This window comes from Melanaphis sacchari, unplaced genomic scaffold (assembly GCF_002803265.2).
Source record: "Melanaphis sacchari strain LSU unplaced genomic scaffold, SCAv2.0 Contig23_pilon_pilon, whole genome shotgun sequence".
NCBI classification, from domain to species: domain Eukaryota; kingdom Metazoa; phylum Arthropoda; class Insecta; order Hemiptera; family Aphididae; genus Melanaphis; species Melanaphis sacchari.
The window spans coordinates 5,555,134-5,581,017 of NW_020271114.1; the positions used below are offsets into that span (position 1 = coordinate 5,555,134).

At 30.2% G+C, this 25,884-nt stretch overlaps 1 protein-coding gene across 5 annotated transcripts in view; it reads left to right on the forward strand.

The window, feature by feature from the left end:
• Positions 1-1,122: 1,122 nt before the first annotated feature.
• Positions 1,123-25,884, forward strand: part of LOC112594561 (transcriptional enhancer factor TEF-1) — a 77,518-nt gene continuing 52,756 nt past the window's right edge. For 2 of the 5 annotated variants that reach the window (XM_025339395.1, XM_025339398.1), the window contains exons 1-2: positions 1,123-1,429; positions 13,264-13,318. Coding sequence is in view for 2 of the 5 variants with exons in the window: in XM_025339398.1 (XP_025195183.1) it covers positions 13,300-13,318 (19 nt within the window). In the remaining 3 variants the exon portion in view is untranslated. Of the gene's footprint in view, positions 1,430-1,459; positions 2,211-13,263; positions 13,319-25,884 lie in introns of those variants that run through there. The other 3 variants (XM_025339399.1, XM_025339397.1, XM_025339396.1) reach the window with 3 other exon arrangements.

Below are 25,884 nucleotides of genomic sequence, written 5' to 3' on the forward strand. Positions count from 1 at the left end.
TTGTGAATTACACGTATCAAATTGAATGTAATTTAGCGTCGAGTAATTAAGAAATAGTACAAATAAAAATGTGACAAAATCCCAAAGCATAATCGACGTTTACATTTTTATTCTAATATAGAGTTATCGGTGGAAAATTAACAAAATCTAACCGTTTTTAGTTACGATTTAAACGCTTCACGTGATTTGTATACAATATTAGGTTTAAATAATGTATTATTTTAGCGTATTTGATTTATTCAATTAAATGATAATATTATGTACATTTGACGTTAAATTTGCATTATTTAATGTGCGTAATAAAAGTGTAAACAGAATAATGTAAATAATCATCTCGTAAATGTGAATTGCGAACACAATATTGTAGGCATACAATATAGATTTTTATAATGCTGATTATTAAGATTTAAGACCAATCCGTTCATTAAGTTACCGTGTGCATATGAAATTGCCTATACGTTTACTCCTTGTAATTATTGTTTTATTGATGATTGCAATCCGTAGAAGTGTATAACAAAAACAACACGCGTCTATTAATTATTATAATTTATAATTCTGTTGTTTACGGGTATATTTCGATGAATAAACTTTTTATGAGAGAGCTATCGCAGATACGGAGCAAAATATGCTTCCGAGTTCCCGTGTTCCGTAACCGTCGAACCGCCGTCATTGACCAACGATTATTAGAGGTTTACACGGTATGAATGAAAAATATTCGTCGTGAAAATAACTGGGAGAAATATATCGCCGTCCAACAGACTAATTGAAAATGTGCATTCGGATGACGACGAGATGTGCACCAATAACAGGTATTATACACGGATGTTTTGGCGTTTGGCGGCAGCGTCGGCGTTTGTGGCGGGATAAGACAACGGCGGCGGCACGACGGTGGGAACGCCACAGTGTTGCCAGCAGTCGGCCGCCGAAATACCGGCGGGTCGGCTGTCCGCACTGGCCGATTCCAGGGGCAGGCACACAGTGTCGTCGGCGTGCGGTGGGAGTATATAACACTATAAGCTGCGGTGACCGTTGGACCCGCACTCCCGCCGCCGCCATCCCACCACGGGCTTGATGCGTCACGCGATGCGCGCGCCGCTCCGGTACGTTGTCCGGATTCTTTTCGCCATTCTTGGCATTCCACAAACAGAGCGCGGCTTTGTGTTTACTAGTTGAATACTGTGCGTAAAAATTGGACGTCCGCACACACCAGGTCGGGGCCAACGACACACGCACGCACGCACCAACTCACGCACGCACGCACGTCATACGATCGCACTCACGTACGGTTTTTTTTTTTTTTTTTTATGCGATTTAACGACGTATTTATTATTATAATCGTATAATAATTATTTATTTACAATTATAATATAATATTATAATTTAATACACGAGACGACAACCACAAAGACCACCATCACACCGGTACGGGGTAAGTGTTTTTTTTTTTTTTTTAAATTTGCCGCCTTTTGGGATTCGTCTTGTCGTTTTTTTATTTGGAAACGCCGCCCGTTTTGAACCCCAGGTTCACGACGCAACGCTAACGGTGATTCCAGTTTACCGGCGGTAGGCTTCACCCCGAGTTAAAGCAGTTAGGGATTGCGCTGAAACGGACCGACGACCGTGCCGGAAATTATTAGTTTTGAGTGTTTTGACTGAGTACAGTGAATACTTCTCCTTTAATACGACTGAAGAAGTGCGTGCGCTGTTGGTATTTGATTTTCGTATTTTTCATAACGGTCGCTCGGAAGACGTGTGCTATATTACACTATTACAGTATTCATCGCGGCGCGTGTCGTAATAACAATAATAATAATTTTGCCGTCGCCGCAGGCACCCGTCGCCGCCTCCGTAACCGCCGCCGCCGTCTCGCGAGTCGCGAACAGTCGCGCGGCAGTCTCCGTCCGTTCGCCGCCGTCTTATCATCATCGCCGTGCCCGCCTTTTCCGTAGTCACCGCCGCCGCCGCTGCCTCTTCCGTCTCGCCGACAAGTGTGTGTGTGTAGTACGCGTTTTTGCGTGTTTGCCGCTTGCGATTTTTTTCGCCGTCTCGTCGTCCGTCCCGACAAACAATATTTCGCCGTCCGTGTGATAAACCGTTGTTGAACGTATCCGGCTGTGGCGGCCCGTCGGAAGAGTCTTAAAAAAGAAGAAAGAATTCTAGTTTTCACGTGACGAAAACACCCGCAAAGGACACGCATTGCCGTCGTCCAGGTAAGAGCTAGAGCGTTCCGTGATTTCATAAAATAACGGTCATCGCGCGCCAACACGTTAAATAGGTTTTTCGTGTGCATTTGCATCGTCGTCAATGGTTTATTATTTATTATAGATATTATTATTATTATTATTATTATTATTGTTGCTGTTGCTATATAGCCGTAAGATACGGCATTTGCGTTTGTTCGTCTTGCAATGGGTCTACGTAGACCTTTGATGTGTCCGTCTATTGCCGACAAATAATTTTTATTTATATATTTATTTTTTCAAAGGGCGAATAGAGGGACGAAAAACGATTCGCTTTTGTTATAACCGTCTCCTATAATGTTCGGTCATCGGACCTCGAGCGTTTACCCGGAAAAAGCATGATCTTGAATGATTGGTGATGGCGTTTACGTGCCTGAAAAAATTCTTTCGGTTGTGTTTATACTATTGTAGATAGTCGCGAGGGATGTTTGAAAGTAGCTTCAATAGCATCGGGTATCGTTGAATTTTTATAATTTCCTTCCTGTCGATTATTGACTATGTGTCAAACGTACAGTGGTATTACGTAGTACGTACATAAAATTTTGATATTGTAATTACTCGTTAAACAGTTCAATAAATGGTTTAAATCTACGGTAAATTTCGTTGCGTTAGAATTTTATTCCGGTTTCTCTATTGCACGTTGCAAAAAAAATAAAAAGACTACCAACAATTTTTGGTCAACCATCGTCGAATAGGTACGCTAGATTGTTGGTATTTATTCATAATTAAAGGTACACATTCCATAAAATATATATTGTATATTAAAATAATATATTCAGTAATTATTGTGCGTTGGTAATAGTTGCTTTTTGTCACGACAACCGTTCGCTGTTAATGTTTATTTTTTTTATTAACTTTTGATAAATTTTTTTACACTTGGATAATATAAATAAAGACATTATTATATTATTTTATGTCTAATTATCAAGTAATTGAATTGTTTACGATCCAGTATTAATATTGTTAATTGATGTTATGACATTTCTATATATAGAGTTTGCAAACAAATTATTAAACTTTAAATATATTGTCATCTAAGTTTGGTTATTTGGATCTATTGTTAAGGAATCTATCATTTCTTAAGAATAACTTTTTAAATTCGGTTTTAAATTATACTATTGAATAATGTATTGCCTTATTCTATTTACTTCTAATCATAGTTTTTGCTGGCTTCTCATTGCAATGTTAATTTTAAAATGCTGTTAAATTAAATATAAAATAATCAAGCAGAAAAACTATTTGAAAATTTTAACAATTTAGTATACTATTTTTGATATATTTATATTGCCTCCAATTTATTATTATTATACAATAAATGTTTTAACTTTTATTTACGTTTCAGTAAATATTCATAACCTAAACTATAATAATATATTGACTTAGCAGTAGTACGTCAGTATCTTTATTCTTTTATCATAAACTTTCCCAAGAAGTTTTTATACTCAAAGACAATAATCAATACTTTTGTTAAAAATAAATAAACAGCAATAATTATAATAATTTGTTTTAATTTATTGAAAATGATTTGTAAAAAGTAAACTATAATTAATAAACAATGAATTGAACATTTCTTTTGATTGATTATTTTACTCAAGGCATTTCATTTTATTTTTCAAATAATAATTATTATTATTTTTAGAAAATGTACTTTTTATGATTATGGCACTAGTACTCACTCCAAAACGGTTTTATTGTGAACAAAAATTTAGCTAATGACTAATAAATCCAATTGTATACTAAACTACTGTTTTGACAGGCATAGTCATTAGTCGTGTGCTACACGCGTGTAAAAAGGTTAAATTAAGTAAAGTTGATTCATTTTGCCAGTTTGTTAATTTCGATTTTGTTGAAAAATATCTGACAGTCACACCGAGTATTGGGGTAACTGATTTCTAGTTCAGCAACTAAAATCTATCTACCTATTTATTTATTTATGCATTTTAACTATTCAACAAATTTAGGTAAATTCAAAGTATAATATTTAAATTATTAATTCGGGAAAAATTAATTTTTTTTTCGCTGCCTTAACGTCTTTAATTAATATTTATTAGATTATTCTAATTCTGACTATCTATTGGTTTTTTTATTTTTGCTCTTATAGCATATTGTTATATTGTATGACTAATAAATAATAATTACCTCACAAATTACTGCTGTGCACTATAGCATAATGAAGTTGACGATTTCCAAAGTAAAGTTTATTTAGAAATATATACTGCAGGTAAGTTGTCTTAAATATTTGACTATTTATCGAATTATTATTATACAGCGATGAAGTTTTAATTATGAAAGTTTTAATGTTGAACTTTTCTTGATAATTGAATTAATATTTTAACTTGCTTACAGTCTTAAAATATGATGAATGAATAAAAAAAATATTTATTTGATTATTGGATTTATTTCTAATTATATTTTCTTTCAACTTTTCAAAATATTTTAAAATTCGCAGTTTTAGCTACAAAATAAAGTTAAAATATTCGTATTATCTCCGGTCCTTAGGTGGATCAATAAATTAATTGTCTCTGAACATAAGCCTTTTAATAATATTATGATTATAATAAAGGTGTACCGTATCGTATTATTTTACTTTAATTATATTAATAATTTTCTTTTTATAATTGTCAAAATGTATCGAAACTTATATACAACATTTACTCACAAATTCAGTATAATATATCTTGTGAAATATATTGTATAATGAGTTTAACAGGAAGTAACTTTGAGTTTATTGTATTTGTGCATTTTTAAGTACTTGATGTGTATTTAATTTTATGTTTACATGAGTAATTGTCTTATTTTAATGTATTTCAAAGATTGAACATTAATTTCACATGGCTATTATACGTATTAGAATTTTGAGATGGTTTATTAAGGGTGTGTTTTTATCATCTTGATAATTATTTAGAAAATCTTGAGTTAAGTGAACTTTGAATCAAACCGTTGTGGTTTAAAGTGAATTTTGTCATGTATTTCTACAATTAAAGAAACTATATCTATAGGTATATCTACTAGCTAATATTTATCACAATGAGTAACAGTTAGATAAACACGTACTTATTATAAAATATATTTTTGACTGCATATTATAAAATGTTGAGGGTTTCAATTGCAATTTTTTGTTACTATTTTTATTTTTATTTTTATTATTTTCCTCGTAACGTATTATTGTAATATTTTTTTAGATTATGTATTTTATCGCCACTAGCACGTTATGACTTGTGATTATAAAATTAAAAAAAAGCTTTGTATAAATTAATTACATAATATTGTTATTACTTTGTAAAAATGTAGAAGAAATCAGTTTTTGACATTAAATTTAAACGAAATATTTATATTATATAGTAGGTAAATGTCAAAAATCAGTACAATATAAATCTTTTATAGTGTTTAGAAATTTTAGGTTTAAAAAAGACAATATTCCTGTAACATATTTTATGAAACTTCGTATGATAGTAATATATTTTAACTTTAGAGTTCTAAAAAATGTAACTCATGTTTTTTTTTGTTAAACAGACAATCAACCAATTTAAATATTTTTTTTATGGAAAAATTGTAATTTTTCTAAATTTTTTGAGTTTATTTGATAAAAATCTTAGTCATCATTTAAACTTGATCTTTTAAATTTTTTATTGTGGTGAACAATAATTGAAAAATATAAAGAAAAATTCAATTTGAAATTATATCACTAAATTATTATCTTATTGTTTTATCTATTCGTCCCCTTCTCACTATTGATTATATATCCAGAGTTTTAGATAAATCGTTTTGTCAAGAATAATTTTTGATAACTTTAATCATCTTGTTGAGTCTACACATCAAAATCGCAAATCAATTATTACGCGTTCCCGGTAACGTGTTTTCAACCGAATCGTGCAGTGTTCGACGGCTGCTGGTTATACCTTTTTTAAAACTTTCGGTTAGGTTTATTATTTCATGTTTCGCATAATATATTTAATGTTTAAACGTGCAAATAAACATAATTCCTAACTGGTAATATATTATAATATTATGTGTAAAATAATATATTCTGCGCACACACTTAGGTGTAAATATAATATGGTTACGTCACAATAATTTACGAAAATTCGTTTGTACTCTTAAACGTGTCTATATACAAAATAATATAACATTGTATAATAATGAAACTAAAACCTTACGGTGTTTCCATGTGTATGGTTTGTGACCGTAGGTCCGATCAGAACGCGCCTTGCTAAAACGACTGACGAAGGTGTATGTCGGCGTCATCAGGTTTTTTGCTATTATTATTATAATATTATTTTAATTAAAGACCCATGTATATTTGCAATTGCATCGAAACGTCCGACGATGGTATACTACGTGGGTTATAGCATTGAGTATATATAGTATATATAGTATATAATATACTCAATGGTTATAGTCACGTTAGTCCACCGTAGACCTGATCGAGAGTGTTGTTTTTCGTATAGTTATTTTTTTCAGTTAAGAAGATATATAGATACACAAACATGTATTGTCTTTGTCTTACTAACGTAAAATAACATTGTATATTTCATTCATAAAAATTAATTTAATGTTAGTAAAATTTTATATATTCTCAGACTTTAAAGTAAAAATATAATCTTGGCCATCCCAAATTTTATTAATATTATAAGGTATTATAATTTTAATGTGAGTTATGAACATTTTAAATTTGTATTATTATACTTAGTTATAACTCATTTTAAAAAGGTAATATCAATAAAAGTTTATGAAATGTCCTATACATCCGAGTATACGTCCTAGGTCGTGTATTTTTATCTTTAAACTTGATAATTGGTAAATCTATCTTTAATATTAAAGTTATTTTGATAAAGCAAATTTTCTGTATTGTATTATTTTTCTATATTTGTAATCTCCAAAAAATATTTTAGTACAATTAACAAATTTGAAAAAATGTAAAATACAAATACAAATATGTATCAATAAGATGTATGCATCTTGGGTACACTCATCCCTGAATATATTGAATATATTGTACTTATATTGACAGACGGAAGATATCCTTTTCTTACTTTTTAACATTTAAACGCGTGCACTAATGTATCTTAAGTCTGTTCGTTTTTATTTTACATAACTTAATTTATTACTGACATTCAGTCCAATTAACATAATACCTAGAACATCCAATATAAAGTTGGCACTCCATTGATATATATTTATTTAGTTGGGTATAATATGTAGTTTTTACGATCTAGTATTTCCAATCCAATTACACACATAAAATAATATATTTAATTATTCTATAATTAAATAACTATTATTATAAGGCGACAACAAATTAATTTGGTAAAAAAATTGTATTTATCGATTCGATTATAATATTATAGTATTATTAGTAATGACTAATAATAAGCAAATATAAAATGAAAATTTAATATCGTGAATTTCTTAGAATACTATGTAAACACGAACCAAGTGTTCTTGACTAACGATGCGTGTTGATAAATTTAGTTTTACAAAGTTCGGTCAATATACGTAATACTGGTGTGTGTGGTGTGCAAAAATAGCTGTTATTATTATTGTAAATAGATATTTACCTCTATTTATCTATTATTTTCACTTCAGTTTTATTCGTTTATATACTGCTAAGTTTAAGATTCCAAACTGTGGAACACTATTATATCTATTATCAGCACTATAAGCTCGTACCTAAGATTTAGATAATAATTAAACGTGTGTTTGTTCAATATGTGTTATTACTTAATCATAATTCATAACTATTACGATATCGTGTTCAGTCGAAGCCTAATAACAGTAATATTCAGTCAGAATTTGGTTATCGTGTTTAAGAAAAAAAAAAATTTTTTTTTCGATAACCGCCTATTATTGGTTATTATACCTTTTTATTAATTTAATTTGGGCATCGTATCAACAATAATATATATTTATTAAATATTATCTGTATCTAATTGTAAAAAAAAATTAATTTAATGATTTACTAAAATTTAACGGACCAATCACGAACTACTAAATCATGAGTCATGACCATAATTTGCTATTTTTAAGCCTTTCACTATTGATTTTTTAAATGTTTAGTGATTGTTTATGCTTAGTGTTTACCGTAAATATAATTATTTTTATTTAGTTCAAAATTGTATATTCTTCAAGCTCACCTTTATAAATATCTAAATATATAAATACTTAATACATAGGTTTTAAAATCTTTTAGCAGTCGATCTTTTCCACTTGTAGGTAATTTAATCGCGTCAATCGAAACATGCTTAATATTGTGTGATCCAGTGCGTGTTATTTAAGTTTTCGTTATTGAACAAGTTTTTCTGATTTAGTCATCTTAACTTAGTGGTAATATTAAACGGACATTTTTAACTTTTGGAGAATGGTTAGGAATAAAGAATTTAAATAATCATGAATTATGACAAGATGATAATGTTATATTGTTGAATAAGCTCTGGTTTATAGTATTATTATACGTTTAGTTTGGAGTGGTGAAAGAAAATATTATATTGTTGAAAATAGTTCCTTTATACGGAACATTGTTTGTTTTTTCTATTTATTTACCTTATTTAATTTAAAAATCGTTTGACAAGAAAACTAAATAAAAGCTACTTGATGGGTATTTTTAACGCAATAAGTAAGAGAAGAGTGCCTGGCAGAAAGATAAGGAAAATACTCAAGTCTGTCGTTGTTAAAAAGGTCACAAAATACTCGCAGATAAACCTCAACAATGTTTTTAATATTATGTGAATTGTGTATCGAAGTGTGTACGCGCACACTATATATGGGTATGCTATTCCCCTTTTCAAGTAACTCCCAATGACCCCGATAACCCAATTATTACTCAATACATGGTATTTTACTTGGATTTTACGCGCATTTAAATGTACCGAGTGGTGCTTCTGAATAGAACAATAAAAACCTCGTTATTTTTCGTTCAGTAGGTTTTTATTTTTTTCAAACCAATTAATTTGTACTATTTAACTAGGGGCTATAGGATTCATATTTTTCTGCTATAGGCATTTATAATAATTTTATTTAGAGCTATGAATATTATATCATTATTCTTTGACAGCCGGATGTATGCACTCTAAAATAGTTGCATTTGTATATTGTTTATACGCGTTTTTATCTTTTAAATACCTAACCTACCTACTTATATGATATTGAATCGTTTTTATAATTGCACTATCTTACTCGTTTTATTGGCAGAAAAAAAATAATACCTCACTAACGTATAATAATATTCTAAAATTATATTATTTCATACTGAACCTATTCGGTGTGTATCTCGATAGTTGGCTGTACTGACTTCTGTATACAGTGTTTATTTATCTTAACTCTGTCAAGTGAGATCCTGTACATCCCTATGTGACACCCTGCTATTGAGACCGGTTTTATTTTATGGCTAGGTATCGCAGCAGAATGCATAGAAGAACCAATTTTTGTCGGTCTCAACGAGTTCTCTTACTTGACAGAGTAATATTCGTAGACTCAAAATCTAAGATTATTATACATTTTGAAAACTTAATTTTAAATATTATTTTAACAATTATTTTTTTATAGTCCTATACTGTTTATAACGTAATATAATATCAATAGACTCACAAGTTGTTTTAAATTCTTCTTCTAGACCTGTTATTAATGTATTAATATTTTTCGAATTTGCTGGATTCTTAATTTTATCTTATTATGATTAAATTTTCTGATGTATTTTTTGTATGCTATATTATTTCTAACGACCGTTCATTTTTTACTTGTATATATTTATATATATTGTTATAATTGTTGAGCAGTATTAATTTAGATTTTGGAAGCTAATATATAAAAAAAAAAAAATGATATAAGATGTTCAAAACGCTAACCGCAGATGAACATTTTCTTCTTTTCTTATATATTAACTGTAAATATATAAAAACTGGTTTTTCGTCTAGATTTAACCAATTATTGTGTGTACTGTGTTAAGAGTGTTAAGACTACAAGTGTGTTATAAATAAGTTGCATGTCATACTGTGAACGTCGTATGAAGTATAGGTTTTTTTTTACTTATTGCTGTTTATACTTAATGATGTAGATCGGAGGTTGTGTATTCGCTATTTTAGAGTACTGTTGTTGGCTTTTGTCAAACATGGTATATCAATTATACTGTGTCGATTTACAATATTTTAGTCCCTTATTACATACGTATTATTAACCTCCCACATTTAATATAATTGTTTTTATAATAATGTGTTATTTTTTTTTTTTTCGAAAAATGTTATATAAATTATTGGCGCTTCGACTTAGAGCGCTGTAGTATGTTCGAGTAATGTTTTTACGAAGTAGAAAAAAAAACAATGTAAAATGCCTTCGTTCGTCGCAGATGACTAAACGCAAATATTCTTTTTATATTTTATATATTATACAATACGCGTGTGTATCAACGCGAATAATATTGCTCTCACACTAGTATGTTGGCAAAGTCTCGCGGCGATGATAAAATGCAGCGTGTGTTGTGTACACGTTGCATGCGTGATGGCGCACCGTCGTCGTGATCCATTGCGACGTCGGATTTAAAATTAACAACCTCTGTCGGGCGACGACCATAATATTATAGTTCTGGTCGTGTGTGTTCATTTTAACTTATAGGGGTAAAAACCGCATAATATAAAGTTGGTGTACAATATTATAGTATAATATTATTGCGCACTTAACGAATGCTGCAAACAGGTGTCGGACGTACCACACATTCGTATTGTAATAATAAATACAATATGATAATGGTAATAACTAATATTAATATTATGTTCGGCATCTGTGATTGAAAAATCCATTTCCTCCGCACCTTGATTGTATATTATGACAAATGTACCGTTAACGGTGAACTTTTGGTCCACGATAACGACGATCAATTTTATTAATATTTATAATATTATAATACTATAATACTATGTTTAAAGTATCTTTATTATGAATTAATTTAATGTGAGACGATGTTGTTTTTTGGCCTTTTTCACATTGCTAAAAACCCTGAGATTTGTTTAATATTTTTATCGTATGATAATTTTAAATCGAATTGCATTAATACAAAAAACTGAACTCAAATGACGAGGAATATATTTTATCATTTAAATTTTATAAAATAAAAAAAATATATACGATTACACGTGTTTTGTGCGTATTTTAACCACGTCGAAAATACATATTAATTATTATTTTACGCCAAACGGAATAATAATTAATATCGTGTATACGCGTAGTTACATATTATCGTCGATTAAGATTTTCATTGCGCAGTGCCTGTATTTTCTATTGTCGATTAATTTATTTTAAGTGCGTTATTATTATTTAAAATCAAAAGTCAGATTTATTTAAATTCAAAACCACTAGTTAAAGTTTATATTTTTAATAAGTTTTAGTCAAGCATTAGTCTATTTAATACTTTATTAGTCATTCCTCATCATAATATTTATCGTAACAATACAGTAGTATATATTTAAATAAATGCGTATCATACTTTAAAACACTCCAAAATTATAATTAAAGTGTTTAAGGTAGGTAGATATAATATGGTAATAATAACTGTGCAAATATTATACTTGTAATCTATATCATAATATGGAAATACGACGAAGAAAAAGATGCCTACATTTCAATTTATTTTTTATTATCACTGTATAATACAATTGTTAACATAGATATTCAATATTTTCTCATATTGTTTTTTTTCTAAAGAAGTTTTATAAAGTATGTACCTACCTTATTGACAATAGAATGTTTCACAAAAGTGTTGGTTTTTCATAATATAAAATTTAACAATTTAATATTCACGGAGTTTACGCGCAAGGCCTGTTTATTGAGTAATAAACACGTTGTTATACTTGTAATCCTTTATATTTATTATGCAGCTCTATTTCAATATTATGATATTTAATAATGTGAGAATTTAAAAAATGATCCATTTATCGCATTTATATATTTTTGAAAACGTTAATTTATTTTGTATTTATAGTTTGTGCTTGAAAGTAGTTTATACGCTATCCGGTATATAAGAGTAGTTTTTACTTTTTATACATATAATTTAATTTAATTAATTTGGTAGATACATAGGTACGTTAATACTTCTGGATTTCGGTTGTTGGTAAAATTTGGTCACATTATAGTATTATATATAGTAGAACACTTGGAAATTAATATGAAAATCAATTTTCTATCAGTTCATTTTAATAATATACTTTTTAATGTATGTTATTTTTGGTCATTAAAATAATAATCAATTTTTATCGTATTATTGGATAAAAATAAATGTTTATTTTAATTTATAATCCTATTTTTTTAATAAGCTACTGTAAGTCGGCCTTTGAATAGTATTGTTGCCCTGATAAGAGGGGAGTATAAACAATATTTTAATTGTTTTATAGCAATACTATGTGTTAAAAATCCTAGTAACAGTTATATAGTTCTTTAATAATAATAATTGATGTTTTTATTCCTACCGTCGTCTTAAACGTGTAAAGAAACTATAAAACCTAAATATATATATATATATATATATATATATATATATATATATATATATATATATATATGCAGATGTATATATGTGTGTATATATTAATCAGTTGAAAACGTGTGTGCGATGAGAGTGATCCAGAAAGCCCTCTGATCATTAGCGTTGCATCTGCTAAAATGTGATTCGCTTACTAATAATATCTTTATGGTCGGTTGCCAACAATCGAAGCGGCAATGATCCCCTCGCGGTCTAGCAGAACGACAGTTGAAAACGTTACGTAAACATTTAATTTCGCGGGTTTTTTTTCGTTAAATAATATAATAGGTTACATAAAACAAGTTTTACATCGTACATAATATTATTAAAAACTGACATTAAAATCTAAAAATCGAAGCGATTCACTCATTATTCATCCATTACAATTGTATTATAAATTATTTTCTGTTACACGCCGTACATAATAATATAAATTATATTTTATTGTGTGTATAATATTTACCTAACAGTGTGATTAATACGGTTGTAATTAATTTTACCATTTTTATTTTGTTTCAGGTCTGATATTCAACTGTCGAAATTGCTCCTTACCATATGATGGGAGTAACTGAAGGTGAGTCTTTTTTAAATACGCATTATTAGTTATTTACGATTTCAATTGTAATTTATAACTGAAAAACGAGTGAAATCTGCTACAATAATAGTATAATATGCGATTTGTTTTATGTGATTAAGAAATAAAAACGTATACATATATTAACAGTGTTCGGAATGATGTTTGAAAATATTACTTCTAACATGTTTTAAATATATATATTATCATATTAATATACTGTGATAATACTAGCTATATATTATATTGTGTATATTATTTATATACTAGACACGGCTATTAATTAATAAATAATATATATTAATTATTGTATCAAGAACTTTCGTCTTGCGATAACTTAAATCTGATTGTTATTATTGCTTTGATTTAAAAAATTGTATGGACGTCATAAAATATATGCACAATAATTATTTCTCGTACTAAAGTTCGTTGGTAAATGGTCGGTTGTTCAGTATAATAAATTAATAATTATTGCTACACGTTTTAGATTTACGCTTATTAGGTGTGTATATAAACGTTTTTTATAGAGAGATTCGAAATAAAAATTAATAAAACGAAGGGCCTAATTCACTTTAAAACATTTAGCTCTTCGTCACACGTATTGTTTCCACCCCGTTTTTTGAACAATACATAAAAAAAACGTTGAACTTTCCCCACGTTATGCTTATATATGTACATATTTGATTGTTTTTACCACCCTCTCTACGCCGAGTATATTTATCGCCCGAAATCTCATATCCCACGATCGATTGAGCGAAATATGTGTAGTGTGTGTGATTCGGGCACCCACTACTACAAATAACTCTCTATATCCGTCGGCCCTTCCTTTCATTTATGATAAATCGTTAATATATTTTAACAGCAACAGATCATCCCCCTTTCGTAATAATGAGATTGGCAATTTGTCGTGGCTAAAAATTTGTTTTTCCACCCTACCTAATCAGAAATAGAAATCGTCGTTACGTTCTCCAGTACACACTATATATTATACATTCGTACAGTATAATGCTATTATTATGTATATTACATTAAAGTGACGTGTGACGTCATTAACCAAATCAATAACATCGTGAGCATTACAATCGTAATGACAGCTATTAGCATTGTGTTATGATAATAATTATTATGAGAGTATTGAAAACTTGAAGTGTACGAGGTAATAATAAGGTGAAGGGCAAACAACAAATTGTGTTTAAATATTTATTTAGCGTTTTTATGGTATCAAAACGATAGTTTTGAGATTGTAATTATTTTTAATCATTCAATATTAGAGTTGTGATGATTATTTATATTTTCAGATGTTTGATACAAAATAATTGGTATATGTTATTATATTAGATCTATTGGTAGTTGGTATATTTGGTATAAAAAAATGTTTGCGGTTTTATAAAGTTTTCTTTTTTGATCTATTAGTATGATTTTTAAATTGAGTTTTATGTTATTTGTGAAGAACATATTGATATGATTATGTTTTGTTAAGCGTGTGCTAGTCTCTTTTTTATATAATAATTATCCACAATAATTTATTTTTACAGTGAGTTGTGGTTACATCGAAATCTAACGGTCGGTATTTTCCATGATGTAACAAAAACTAAAATGCGTTATAATTTTGACCCTCTGCAAAAATTGCTGACTAGTGTCCGCACTATATACGGCGGGTTTCGTTTATGACCATCTGCCGCCTAGTACTTTGTTATTTTTATTACTGGTAAATTGCAAAACAAAAAATCGGATTTATCATCTTATTAATGGATTGAAATTCTCCAAACGTCCACAATGAAAGCTCTCGTTTTTATAGTTTCACGGTGTATATGAGTGTGGTTTTTCATTTTAACAACCGGATTTTTTTATTACTATATGCTCGTATATATGTAGTATAATATTATGTATGAATATGTACACATAAAATACTGGAAATAATTATTCTTTAAATACTTGGAATGACATTGCGTAGTTATATATATGATCAATAGGCGTATTTTTATAAATATTTTTTCAATTTTAATTTTAATCTATAATATTCTTCCCAATCGCGGTATTCGCCATTAAAACGGTCAAATCCGAGAAAATGCCGAATGCCTGCTAATATTATATTAACGCTTGTAAACTCAGAGTTTACACTGAATTTTTCTGTTGTATGTATTATATGCTACTACAGATGTATAGGTACATGAATAAATGTCAATTAAAAATTAAATTATAAAACAGAATAATAATTGTAGTATTGTGCATTGTCGTGTAATAAGTATTATTATAGTGATTTGTAATTAATATTCCAGTTTTCTAGATAAAATTTCCAACCGGATTCGTCTGTATAATTGACAAAAAAAACTCGATTTTTATGCTTTAGTACGCTAATCGTCGTTATTATCCACACATAATAACGGGTTATTCATTGTCGTTAATTAGGGCTTGGTGCTGTCAATTTTTTTTTTTAATAGATTATAAATGGTCGTTTATATTGATTTTAATTGCTTCCACTACGTGCCTCCTCCGCCTCCGCTTCTAATGTCATCGTCATGAGACCACGTTAAATTAACTTGAGCTTAAAAAGTTAAAATTCTGATTTTTTTATAAACGTGCATTATCAGTTGAACATAAAAACGAATAAGTTGTGACTTGTGAGTATTACGTAAATAATGTAAAATGTATATTAAATGCGTGTGGAAAGACAATTTTCGCCCCCAACATTTGATTGTTATTAATTTTTTATTACACTTACATTTCTTTATTTAAAGTTGATTGATTATTTCTTATACCAATATGGTAATCTTAAGTATTGTAATATTTGCTTTTTATTTCCATAGAATAAAATTGCGTTAAAAATCACTCTGTATAATATGCATGAATTGAAACTCGATAAAAATTCATAATTATTATAAATATATGATCAATAATCAGATTGTTATATTTTTTGACCAGTTCGAAATTTATAATAAATAATAATAATGTGATACATCAGACCGCGCTGAGCAAAGCACACTATACAATTACTGTCAATATAGCAGATTCACTTATAATAGGAATTATATGTTATATATAAGATTTTAAAAACTCCTGATATTCACATTTTTGTGTCTTTTTCGGGAACATACTCTCGTACCTATTTCGTTACAAATTTTAATTATACGAATATTTTTTCCCGCGTTTTGTTGTTTTTCATTCATCGACATTCCCTCAAGAAATCAGTCAAATATGTCGCCACTGATGCAACTGTGTATCAATAACAAAAACACTACTTACTCTACTGACAAAAATACTAGTTAATGATCATGGGGAGGGATTTTTTTTCAACTCTAAGGCGGGGCATTAATGAAGAAGTAACAAAAAATTAAAATAAAATTACAACAAAGACAAAAGGAAATGTGAAGACAATGAACTTGGTGATTTGTTTAACAACTTCCGAACAACATCACATGATGCGAGGAGTGTACATAAATCCCATCGGCTCACGCACACGCGCATGATAAATATTGTGTATGTATAATGTATACATAATATATTGTGCTGTCAATAATAATAATAATAATAAACAACGCACTGGCTGTTATAGTCATCATAAACGTATGACTGTACAGAATTTGTCGCGTGGACATGTCAGGAATTAACAAATAATAACAAATAGTGGGTGGGGACTTCGTGTTGGAGTTCATATTTCTTGTTTTACACATATACACACACGCGCTATTGTAATTTCAAATTACCTCTCGTACCATCCGATCGGATGGGAATTTTAAATTTCATATATCGATCTGAACACACAAACACACGTGCACACACATAGACGCACGCAAACTCGTTGTATTATATAATAGTAATAAATAATAATATGAATGTATACCTACGTACATCATCGTCATCGAGTGAGAAGTACATACTTGTAATTTTTACAGGGTACGATAGTGGTATATATTCGGACCCTTCTTGTCTAAATACCGTTCGAGTACTACCCTAAATTTCCAAACTAAAACGTATTTATATCGCTCAAAACACTACGATGAGGGGCTCTTGAGTGTTTTCGAATAGTACGCACGTATTGAATAATATAATATACTCGGTCTCTTTCGCATAAACAATCTGCATACTTTGTTTCCATTAATGTCTGTCGATACGTTTTGGCAAATAACAATAAAAATAATAATCGTGTTATTATTTTGTAAAAACTTCCATTGAATAAGATGTGATTGTATGTAAAAGAAAAATAATCAAATTATATTTTCGCTAAATGATCAAAATCGTATAATAATAATTCCGGTTATCTATTTTTTTAATAATGTTATAATTTGTTTAACCATTGATTATAGAATTCTATAATCAGTGGTTTAACTTAACAACATAATAGTATAAGTTTATAATTACACTGTTCAATAAAATACTCAAAAATATTATAATTTGTATAAAAGGCGATTTTTAAAAAACTAAACACTTATGTTTTCTAAAAGTTGTAACGTTTTCAAAAATATTTTTATTTGATAATTTGAAAATAATTGAAGCAAAATTAAAACAATTTTTTTGTAAATAAATTACATTTTTTACTAATTATAATTGTTGTAATTTTTTAAGTATTACTTTGATGTATGATATAAATGTTTTTATAAAAAGTTTCAAAGTAAAATATTTTACTGAGTATTGTTTTTAATTATTGATTCAAATTTGTAACAAGTAATTAATTAGTTATTGTAGATATATAAGTTTTGATTATCGGTGTTGAGTACTAGAGTAGTATAGAGGTACCCTGCAAAATGTTGATCTACCAAGTTATATCTGTTCATCTAAACCTTAAATGTTTACAACAGTCATAAGGTACCTATATAACTAATCAACTACTCGTTCGAAATTTTATTTTTATAAGTTTAAATTCGCAGTTAATTTAAAATTTTTGCCTTTAATCATAATTCATAATTCATAAAAATTTACAAATTTATAACGATTTAAAATTGTAAGAAAAGTTGTATCAATAAAGACTTAAAAATTAAAATTATCAACAAAAAATTTTTTCCAAAGATATTTAAAAATTTAAAAAAAATAATGTTTACATTTACTAAAATCACGATGTAATATATATATATACATATAATATATAATAGGTAGGCAAAAAACAGTGATTTATTGGTATCTAAATAGAATTATTTATCGAAATAGTATAGATGTTATACCTAATGGCTACTATGGTGATAGTGTGTTAAAAAATAATTTTATTCTTAGCGATTTACATAACACCAGTGAAGATATCAACAAGCAACAAGGGTTTTTATCGTTTTTATTTTACTTATTGTGTATCATAATAAAATTCTTTATTACGTTGATAAATTACTGATTAGTATTTTTTTTTCTAATTTCGTTCAACAGTTTGGACAACCGTTTGTGTAACATATAGTATCACACTAACAGGCTATTATGAAATTATTTTTTTTTATGATGGGTTTATTAAGGTATAGCCACTATTAGTTATTATTTATGTCTAATCCTGATTACAGCATATTAATATTTATTATTTAGAATTCGTATTATAATCTCCAATAAATACATTTAGTATCATATAATAGTATAACAATCATAATACGTCGTGATAACAAATCGGCTGAATTGCATTATAGTTTGTGAGCACTATAATTATCGTGTTTTTCATCCGTTAATAAAAGATTACAAGCATCTACATTATTGTTTTCGTCTTAAGTCTTAGCCCGTAGCCGCCGCTTATATTACTATATAATAATAATAATAATAATAATGTAAAAAAGACAGATTATGACGCTTCCGTATAAAGAAAATCTCGACCGTCTACTGAGTCCACCGCGGGTAAAGAGTAGCGAGGAACACCTTAAAAGTTTCCGAACTCAATCTTAAGTTTCTACGTATATATAATTCAACGAAAGTTTTAAACTCACAGTATTTCGGCTGTTTAAAATATCGTTTTTTAATGGCCAAAAGTTTTACACGCGCGGATGATATCTGTTAGTTGTTTTTCGGATTTCGTATATAACCCATTAAGCGTCCCAGGGTCAACCCGGATGATTGATGCAGCCTACAAACGAAGTTGGCGACTGTCACTAATGTTTAGATACGGCGTGTAAAATAATAATAATGATAATAAAAAATAATAATATACATCCAATTTAAATCCGTTAAACAACTCTCGCCAGTTTGGTGTCGAATGACAGAAGCAGTTTTGATCGCTCTCAATTAGCTTAGGTATACATTCGATTATTATTATTATCATCATTATTATCATCTTTAATTCGATACTTTTTTTTTGTGACCGCGTGTGACTGCTGTTTCGTTTCGCGTTTCCATAAAACGGGTTTCCACGCGGATCAGTGCGAATAACCCGTGACATTTAGTTTTTGTCATTTTTTCCTCCCTTTTATTTATTTTTTATTTACGATCACTCGGGCTTAACGATCTGTAAACTCCGGTTTGTCGGGTACGATAATCTCTTCTCGTTTTCGCTCTTTCTCTCTCTCTCTCTTTACACACACACAATCTAGTTCTCCTACCCATTCGCCTCTTCCACTCGCTTTATTTTTTCCCGGGAAATCGATGAACTTATGCGCCTTTATACGTATATAAAAAATAAATAAAATGGGAATTCATCCGACCGCGTTTTCCGGACGACAAAATTGCTTGTAATTGTTTACTATTGTAAACTTATTAGCAATGAATAATATATATATATATATTTCTTTTATCCTTCTACGCGTGGTGTGTTTTGGCGCTCTGTTGTTAAGACCTCTAGTCACGATTTATTTTAATTGCATTATAAATCCGAAGACTTGTCGGCTCATGATTATTTATGAGTAAATTTAAAATTTTTTCTTTTTAAGATTTTGTGGGCTACCGGTTTTCTGGATTCCTCGTTACTTGACGTTTCGGGATCACGGTATTAATAAGAAGTTGTCCAAGTCGATTTATCCGGATTTAGAAGCGATTTTAGTGATTTTACACATTACATACTTTTCCGCCATTCATACTCATACTAATTTTTATTAATATATATATAATATATAATCACCGGATATAGTTTACCTAATACACGCGTATATTGTTTTATATAATTTATAGAACTTACGAAAATGTAAACATTGAATTTTCAATATTTTGGTGTTATGAAATGCGATTTTCTTACCACTAGTCGCGAATTTATTTTACGAAAATAATTCGTTTAAACAGAAAATCATTTATTATAATGCGATGATGATTTCAGCATTTATTTTTGTTTTATTATTGAATTGTTTATTTCGTTTTCGCTGTAATTTGATGGTGGTTTAGCTACCCGATTATGATTTAAAAGTCAAATCTTTATCGTGTATTAAAGAATTACTGTATAATATAATACGCTATATAGATTTATAGCGTAAAAAGTTATTATTTTTATAGTGTGCGTGTACAACAGGTGTAATTGACAAGCCAATATAAAAAATCACCAACCGTTATTAATCATTTCGATGAAAACGTTGCTAAAAATGGTTATTTGATATTTTCTTTAACATCATTATGAAAGTGAATACTATTTTTTATACCTGGAGACAACTTTATTTCTTTTTGTGTGGAAACATTTTCATTTCTCACTATCAGATTTCGTGAAATAATAACATTCTTTCAAATAAACGTAGAAAGAGTTTGTGTAAGAAACATTTTACATAAATTAATGACAAAGACTTGCTATGCTTACCTATTGTAGTAAAGTATAGTAGTATTCACGAAAATATTTTTTATCTATGCTATAATAACATAATATTGGCCAAAAACAACTAGCTCTCAGTTGTATCATGTTAGGTAGATTATATTATCAAGCATATCTTAATTGAATGTTAAAAATCTGAAAACTCAAGAAATGAACACCATATTCGTACATTTCAACTAGTGATGATCAAAACAGGACCAAGACCCAAGATTTTTAACATCTTGGTCTTGGTCTTGATCTTGCGCAAAACTCTTGTAAGACTTGCTATTTTCACAAAATGTATAAAACAAATTAAATACCTGTGTATGGGTTTTTTGCAACAACCTTTAAGGTGAAATTTAGGTCTAATATATAATATAATATATTAATAATTTAAACATTAACATAAAACAAGTCAAATAATTTAATTTTTATTACTAATTATTATTTATTAGTCATTATATATAATGCTTAAAAAAAATTAATTATTAATTTTTATATTTTTTTTTAATGTTCACTTTAAAACATAATAACAATAAAAACAAATGTATGGTTTACTCCAAATATTAAATTACTTAATAATATTTATATTTGTTATAATGATGATATTTATTATTTAAAATTAAAATTGTATTCTTCTTTTATTCACCAGTACAGTATACTAAATAATTATGTTTCTTTTAATATATATTTGTAATTAATATATGTTTTATTAGGTAAAGGTAAAAAAAAGCTGAAACATACGTGTTAAACGCGAGTGTATTACCAACAGACAGAATAGCAACTTTCGACGTCTTTATCGATTTTGGGAAAATAAAATAATTTTACTAATTTGTTAGTATGAAACAACTATGTTGTTTTGTAATATTAATTCTAATTATTTCCAATCATTTTCAATCTTTTATTCAATAATTTTCCATTTTCTTGAATACTGATCAAATTTAATAACAATAAAAATAATTTCTTATTATTTTCTATGTAAATTATTATTTAATGAAAATTAGATACACCAATGTGTTTTCGGGGGAGGGGGGATTGCAAGAGTCTTGCAGCGTCGGTATTGTTTTGGTCTTGATTTTCCAAACCTAATCTTGGTCTTGGTCTTGCAGCTAAAGTCTTGCGAGACTGCAAAACCAAGATCAATTTTATTTTGATCATCTCTAACCTCAACAATTAGAAGAATGGTTGTAATTACATCACGATCTCCAATCAAATATTTTATGCTCTTAGAGGAAACTGAACTGTTTAACTAAATTTTAGTTAAATCTATTCTGTAAACATAATTTAACTTAATTGGCTTAGATTCAAACGTTATAAAAATCAATAAAATAGAAATATTGTAATCGTGATGCGCCTTATCCGTTGACGGATGACTTACACACACTATTGAATCATTAGGTAGATAATAACGAGACATGTTAAAAAAATGTCATTGTTATTTTCTTTAAATAACAATTAAAAAAATTGACTTGGCTCCCAGTCGTATAATATTATAATCATATGTGTGATACGCATTTGCTTATTTTTATTTTTTTCACGGTCCATCCGACCCGACCGGTTTATCGTGAGAAGGACTCGTTCCGGACTGGAACCGGCAATTAAATCCAAAGAGATCACTGTTTGATTTTTTTTCTTCTGCGAGATGTAGATGGATGTTTTTGTGTATATGCATTTATAGTGTGCGTTTAGATGACGTGACCCGCAGTCTGCCAAAGAAACTGCCGTTTGACTCGAAGTATGACTCATGTGGGTTACCATCAAGAGGCTACTATAAGGTCTGGCTCAAATTAACCTTAATTCTCGTTGATTGAATCCTATTTTAAAAACGTACAGTAGAAATCGAAATACGTGCACGAAACTGGCTACATCGTTTGTAATTTATTATAATATTATAATCTCCGAACGCGAGCGGTTATTAATTTTTGAATACTTGATTGACGAATAATGCCATTTTTGCATTTATTTATCGTAAACCATGATGGTTTTAGAAAACAAAATTATTTAACTGCAAATGTAGAATATAGTACAGCTTTTAAGAACAATAAATGATTGCGATTTAAGAATTTTGGACGTTTTTTCGTCGCATTGGAAATAATTATTACAACACTAAAAGCAATTGTTATTTTATTAGTACGAAAAATGCATGTACAAATATTTTCCAAACAACTTTATGAGAAGCTTAACAATTCTTCGTAAAGTAAAGAACGTCTCGTTGTATCGGTATATATAGATGATATATTTGCGCAGTCCTCTGGCTCTCGAATACAATACTTACATAATCTTACTATCGTATTTTGTTTTGAATTTCTTAAATATACCATTATCTGCAGTGTTTAAAATATTATAATATAATGACACGTGAACGGTGTTGAAAATCCCGAAATTTTTAAACGTCTTGTCATTCCCATCGCGCTAATTATATTTTCGGGAAAACGGAAATTAATAGAGTCAAATTAATTCTTTCGCCCAACGATGACGAAATGACATTGCAAGTAGAGATGGTGAAATGATAGATGTATAAAACGCGCGTATATAAAACGATTTAAATAAAACCGTGTTTACGTATTTTTTGTATTTAATATTTGATGTTCGTAGCAATGGAGATTATATTAGTTTCCACCGACGTCTAAAAATGTGTTAAAATAGATTCGCACCTCATGTTTTTATGAATTTCCTTTGTTTTATATTTCATAGATTTCATAGTATAATAATATAATAATTAATGGTATTACAATAATAATGAACATTCACGATTGTATCATTGCTAGTCAGTATATTCACGAAAGAAAAATAATTTCGGCCGGGATTCGGAAAACCGTCACATCCTCGGCGCCCCACAATCGTCGTGGATCTAAAATCGTATATTACTCATCATTCGCATAATGTGTTATAAAGATGAAACGAATAATTCGACTACCATGACCTGTACACTCGTATAATAATAATAATAATTAATACTATTAATGTGCCCGCACCGACGCCCCGAGCGACAACGGCGATTACGGAGATAATCCTGCGATTCCTGCGCGCAAAGACGCAGCGACGGCGACGACAAGAAAAAGGATCCACACCATTAATACCGTCGCCGCGTGTGTATTCATATAGAAGCCGTTTAAAACCCCGTGCGGATCGATAGCGTTTTACAACAAAAGACCTCCCCGTTCGCCGCCGTCCCGTTCGCGTCCCGTCTCGCCCTGCCATCATTCGCGTTCTGCAGTGCACGCCGCACCGCTACTCGCGTCGTGGTCGGTGAGTGAGTCCCACGTACGTTGATCGGGGGGGTGGTTAGAAGAGTGGAGTGAGGCGAACGGAATCCCGAGTAAACGGCGGACCCGGTGCCCGCCCGGGGTTAGTTGTTGATGGGCGGTAAGGTGGTCGCCTAAAGGGATTGCCCGTCCGTCCGACGATGCGGAAAAACGGGAACGCGTCGGCTACGCAGAGTACTCTTTCGTTCTATCTCTCTCTATTTCTCTGCGTGTGCGTGCCCATCTCTATATTTCTCCGCCCGCAATCCCGTTTTCTCTTTTGCCACCACTCACTCTCTCATTCTCTTTCTCTCCGTCGTCTCATCTCAAAGGGTATTTGCACGTTGTGTGTGTGTGTGTGTGTGTGTACAATTTAAGAGTGTAAAGTTGGCTCGTCCCACCATCTGCGCCTCTTCCTCGTTGGCGCGGAAAGGACCGTGCAATGTGGAAGGACTGTACGGCGGCGACACTTTTCCGACAGTAAAACCATCGGACCGTGTTTATCAAAGGCCATATAAGCGCTTTAATACCACTGAGCCACCCGAGTTAAAGCGGACGGTCAGTGACAGCAGACAAAGCATGTACGACGGCGGCGCGTTACCATGGCGATAAAAGGACCCCGGAAATGTCCAGCGATTATTATTATTATAGTGAGAGAGAAAGAGAGACACCGTTGATGAGAGGGTGTACTGGCAGACGAAGAGGAAAGAAACCGTCGTCGTCGTCGTGTCCGAAATAGGACGAAAAAATATATAAATAACGTAAATACACCATTTATGTGTGTGTGGGAAGTCGAATGTTTACAGCGGGGAATAACGCCAGCGCTCGCGTCCTTCCCCGGACCATCGTCACACGGTGTTGGTGGGCGGAGAGTTGTTGTCCGTTCCATTCTTCCTTCGGGGTTACTGTCGACCGTTTGTTCTTATCCGACGGACGATATTATCAATAATAGAATGACGGCATCATTGGTGTCGTCCGTCTCGACCCACATTTCTGTACGATTAATTATTGTCGCGTCGTTTTATTAATTAACGCCGTTCACCAGGCGGCAATTTTCCAAAGATTATCGCCAATGTTTTACACAGTATAATATAATATCTACCGGATTGGGGGCCCCTGTATATTATGTACATACATATATTACATATAATTAAAACGGATTCAACCGGTACTAGTTTTAACATTCAGAATCCTCTTAAGGATTTATAGACATGCTTAGTTGTAGTATATTTATATATATATATCTTAAATGACTGAATATACGCACGTGGCGACATAATATTACATTATTATCATGATTTTCCTTCATCGAAGATCGACAAGAGTTATATAGTCATTCTCTTGTATGTGCAAAAACATTTCGACTGTGTAACAGTGATCGTTGTAAAGTTATTTTATTTACCTGAACGCTTTTTGCTCGACCACCGATAATAACCCTTTTGAAACCAAAAAGACCCGTGTCATTGTTTTTTTTATTATTACGTACAGTTGGTAGAAGTAAAAATTATACAAATACACCCTACGTGCAGTCACACCGTATTCTTAGGACTTGTGCGATCGTTATCTAACGCTGTACTTTAACGTTGGTTTTCAATGTTGGCTACGAATTATTGCCTGTATAAACTGACTGTATATGTAATATATGTAATGAAAAATTT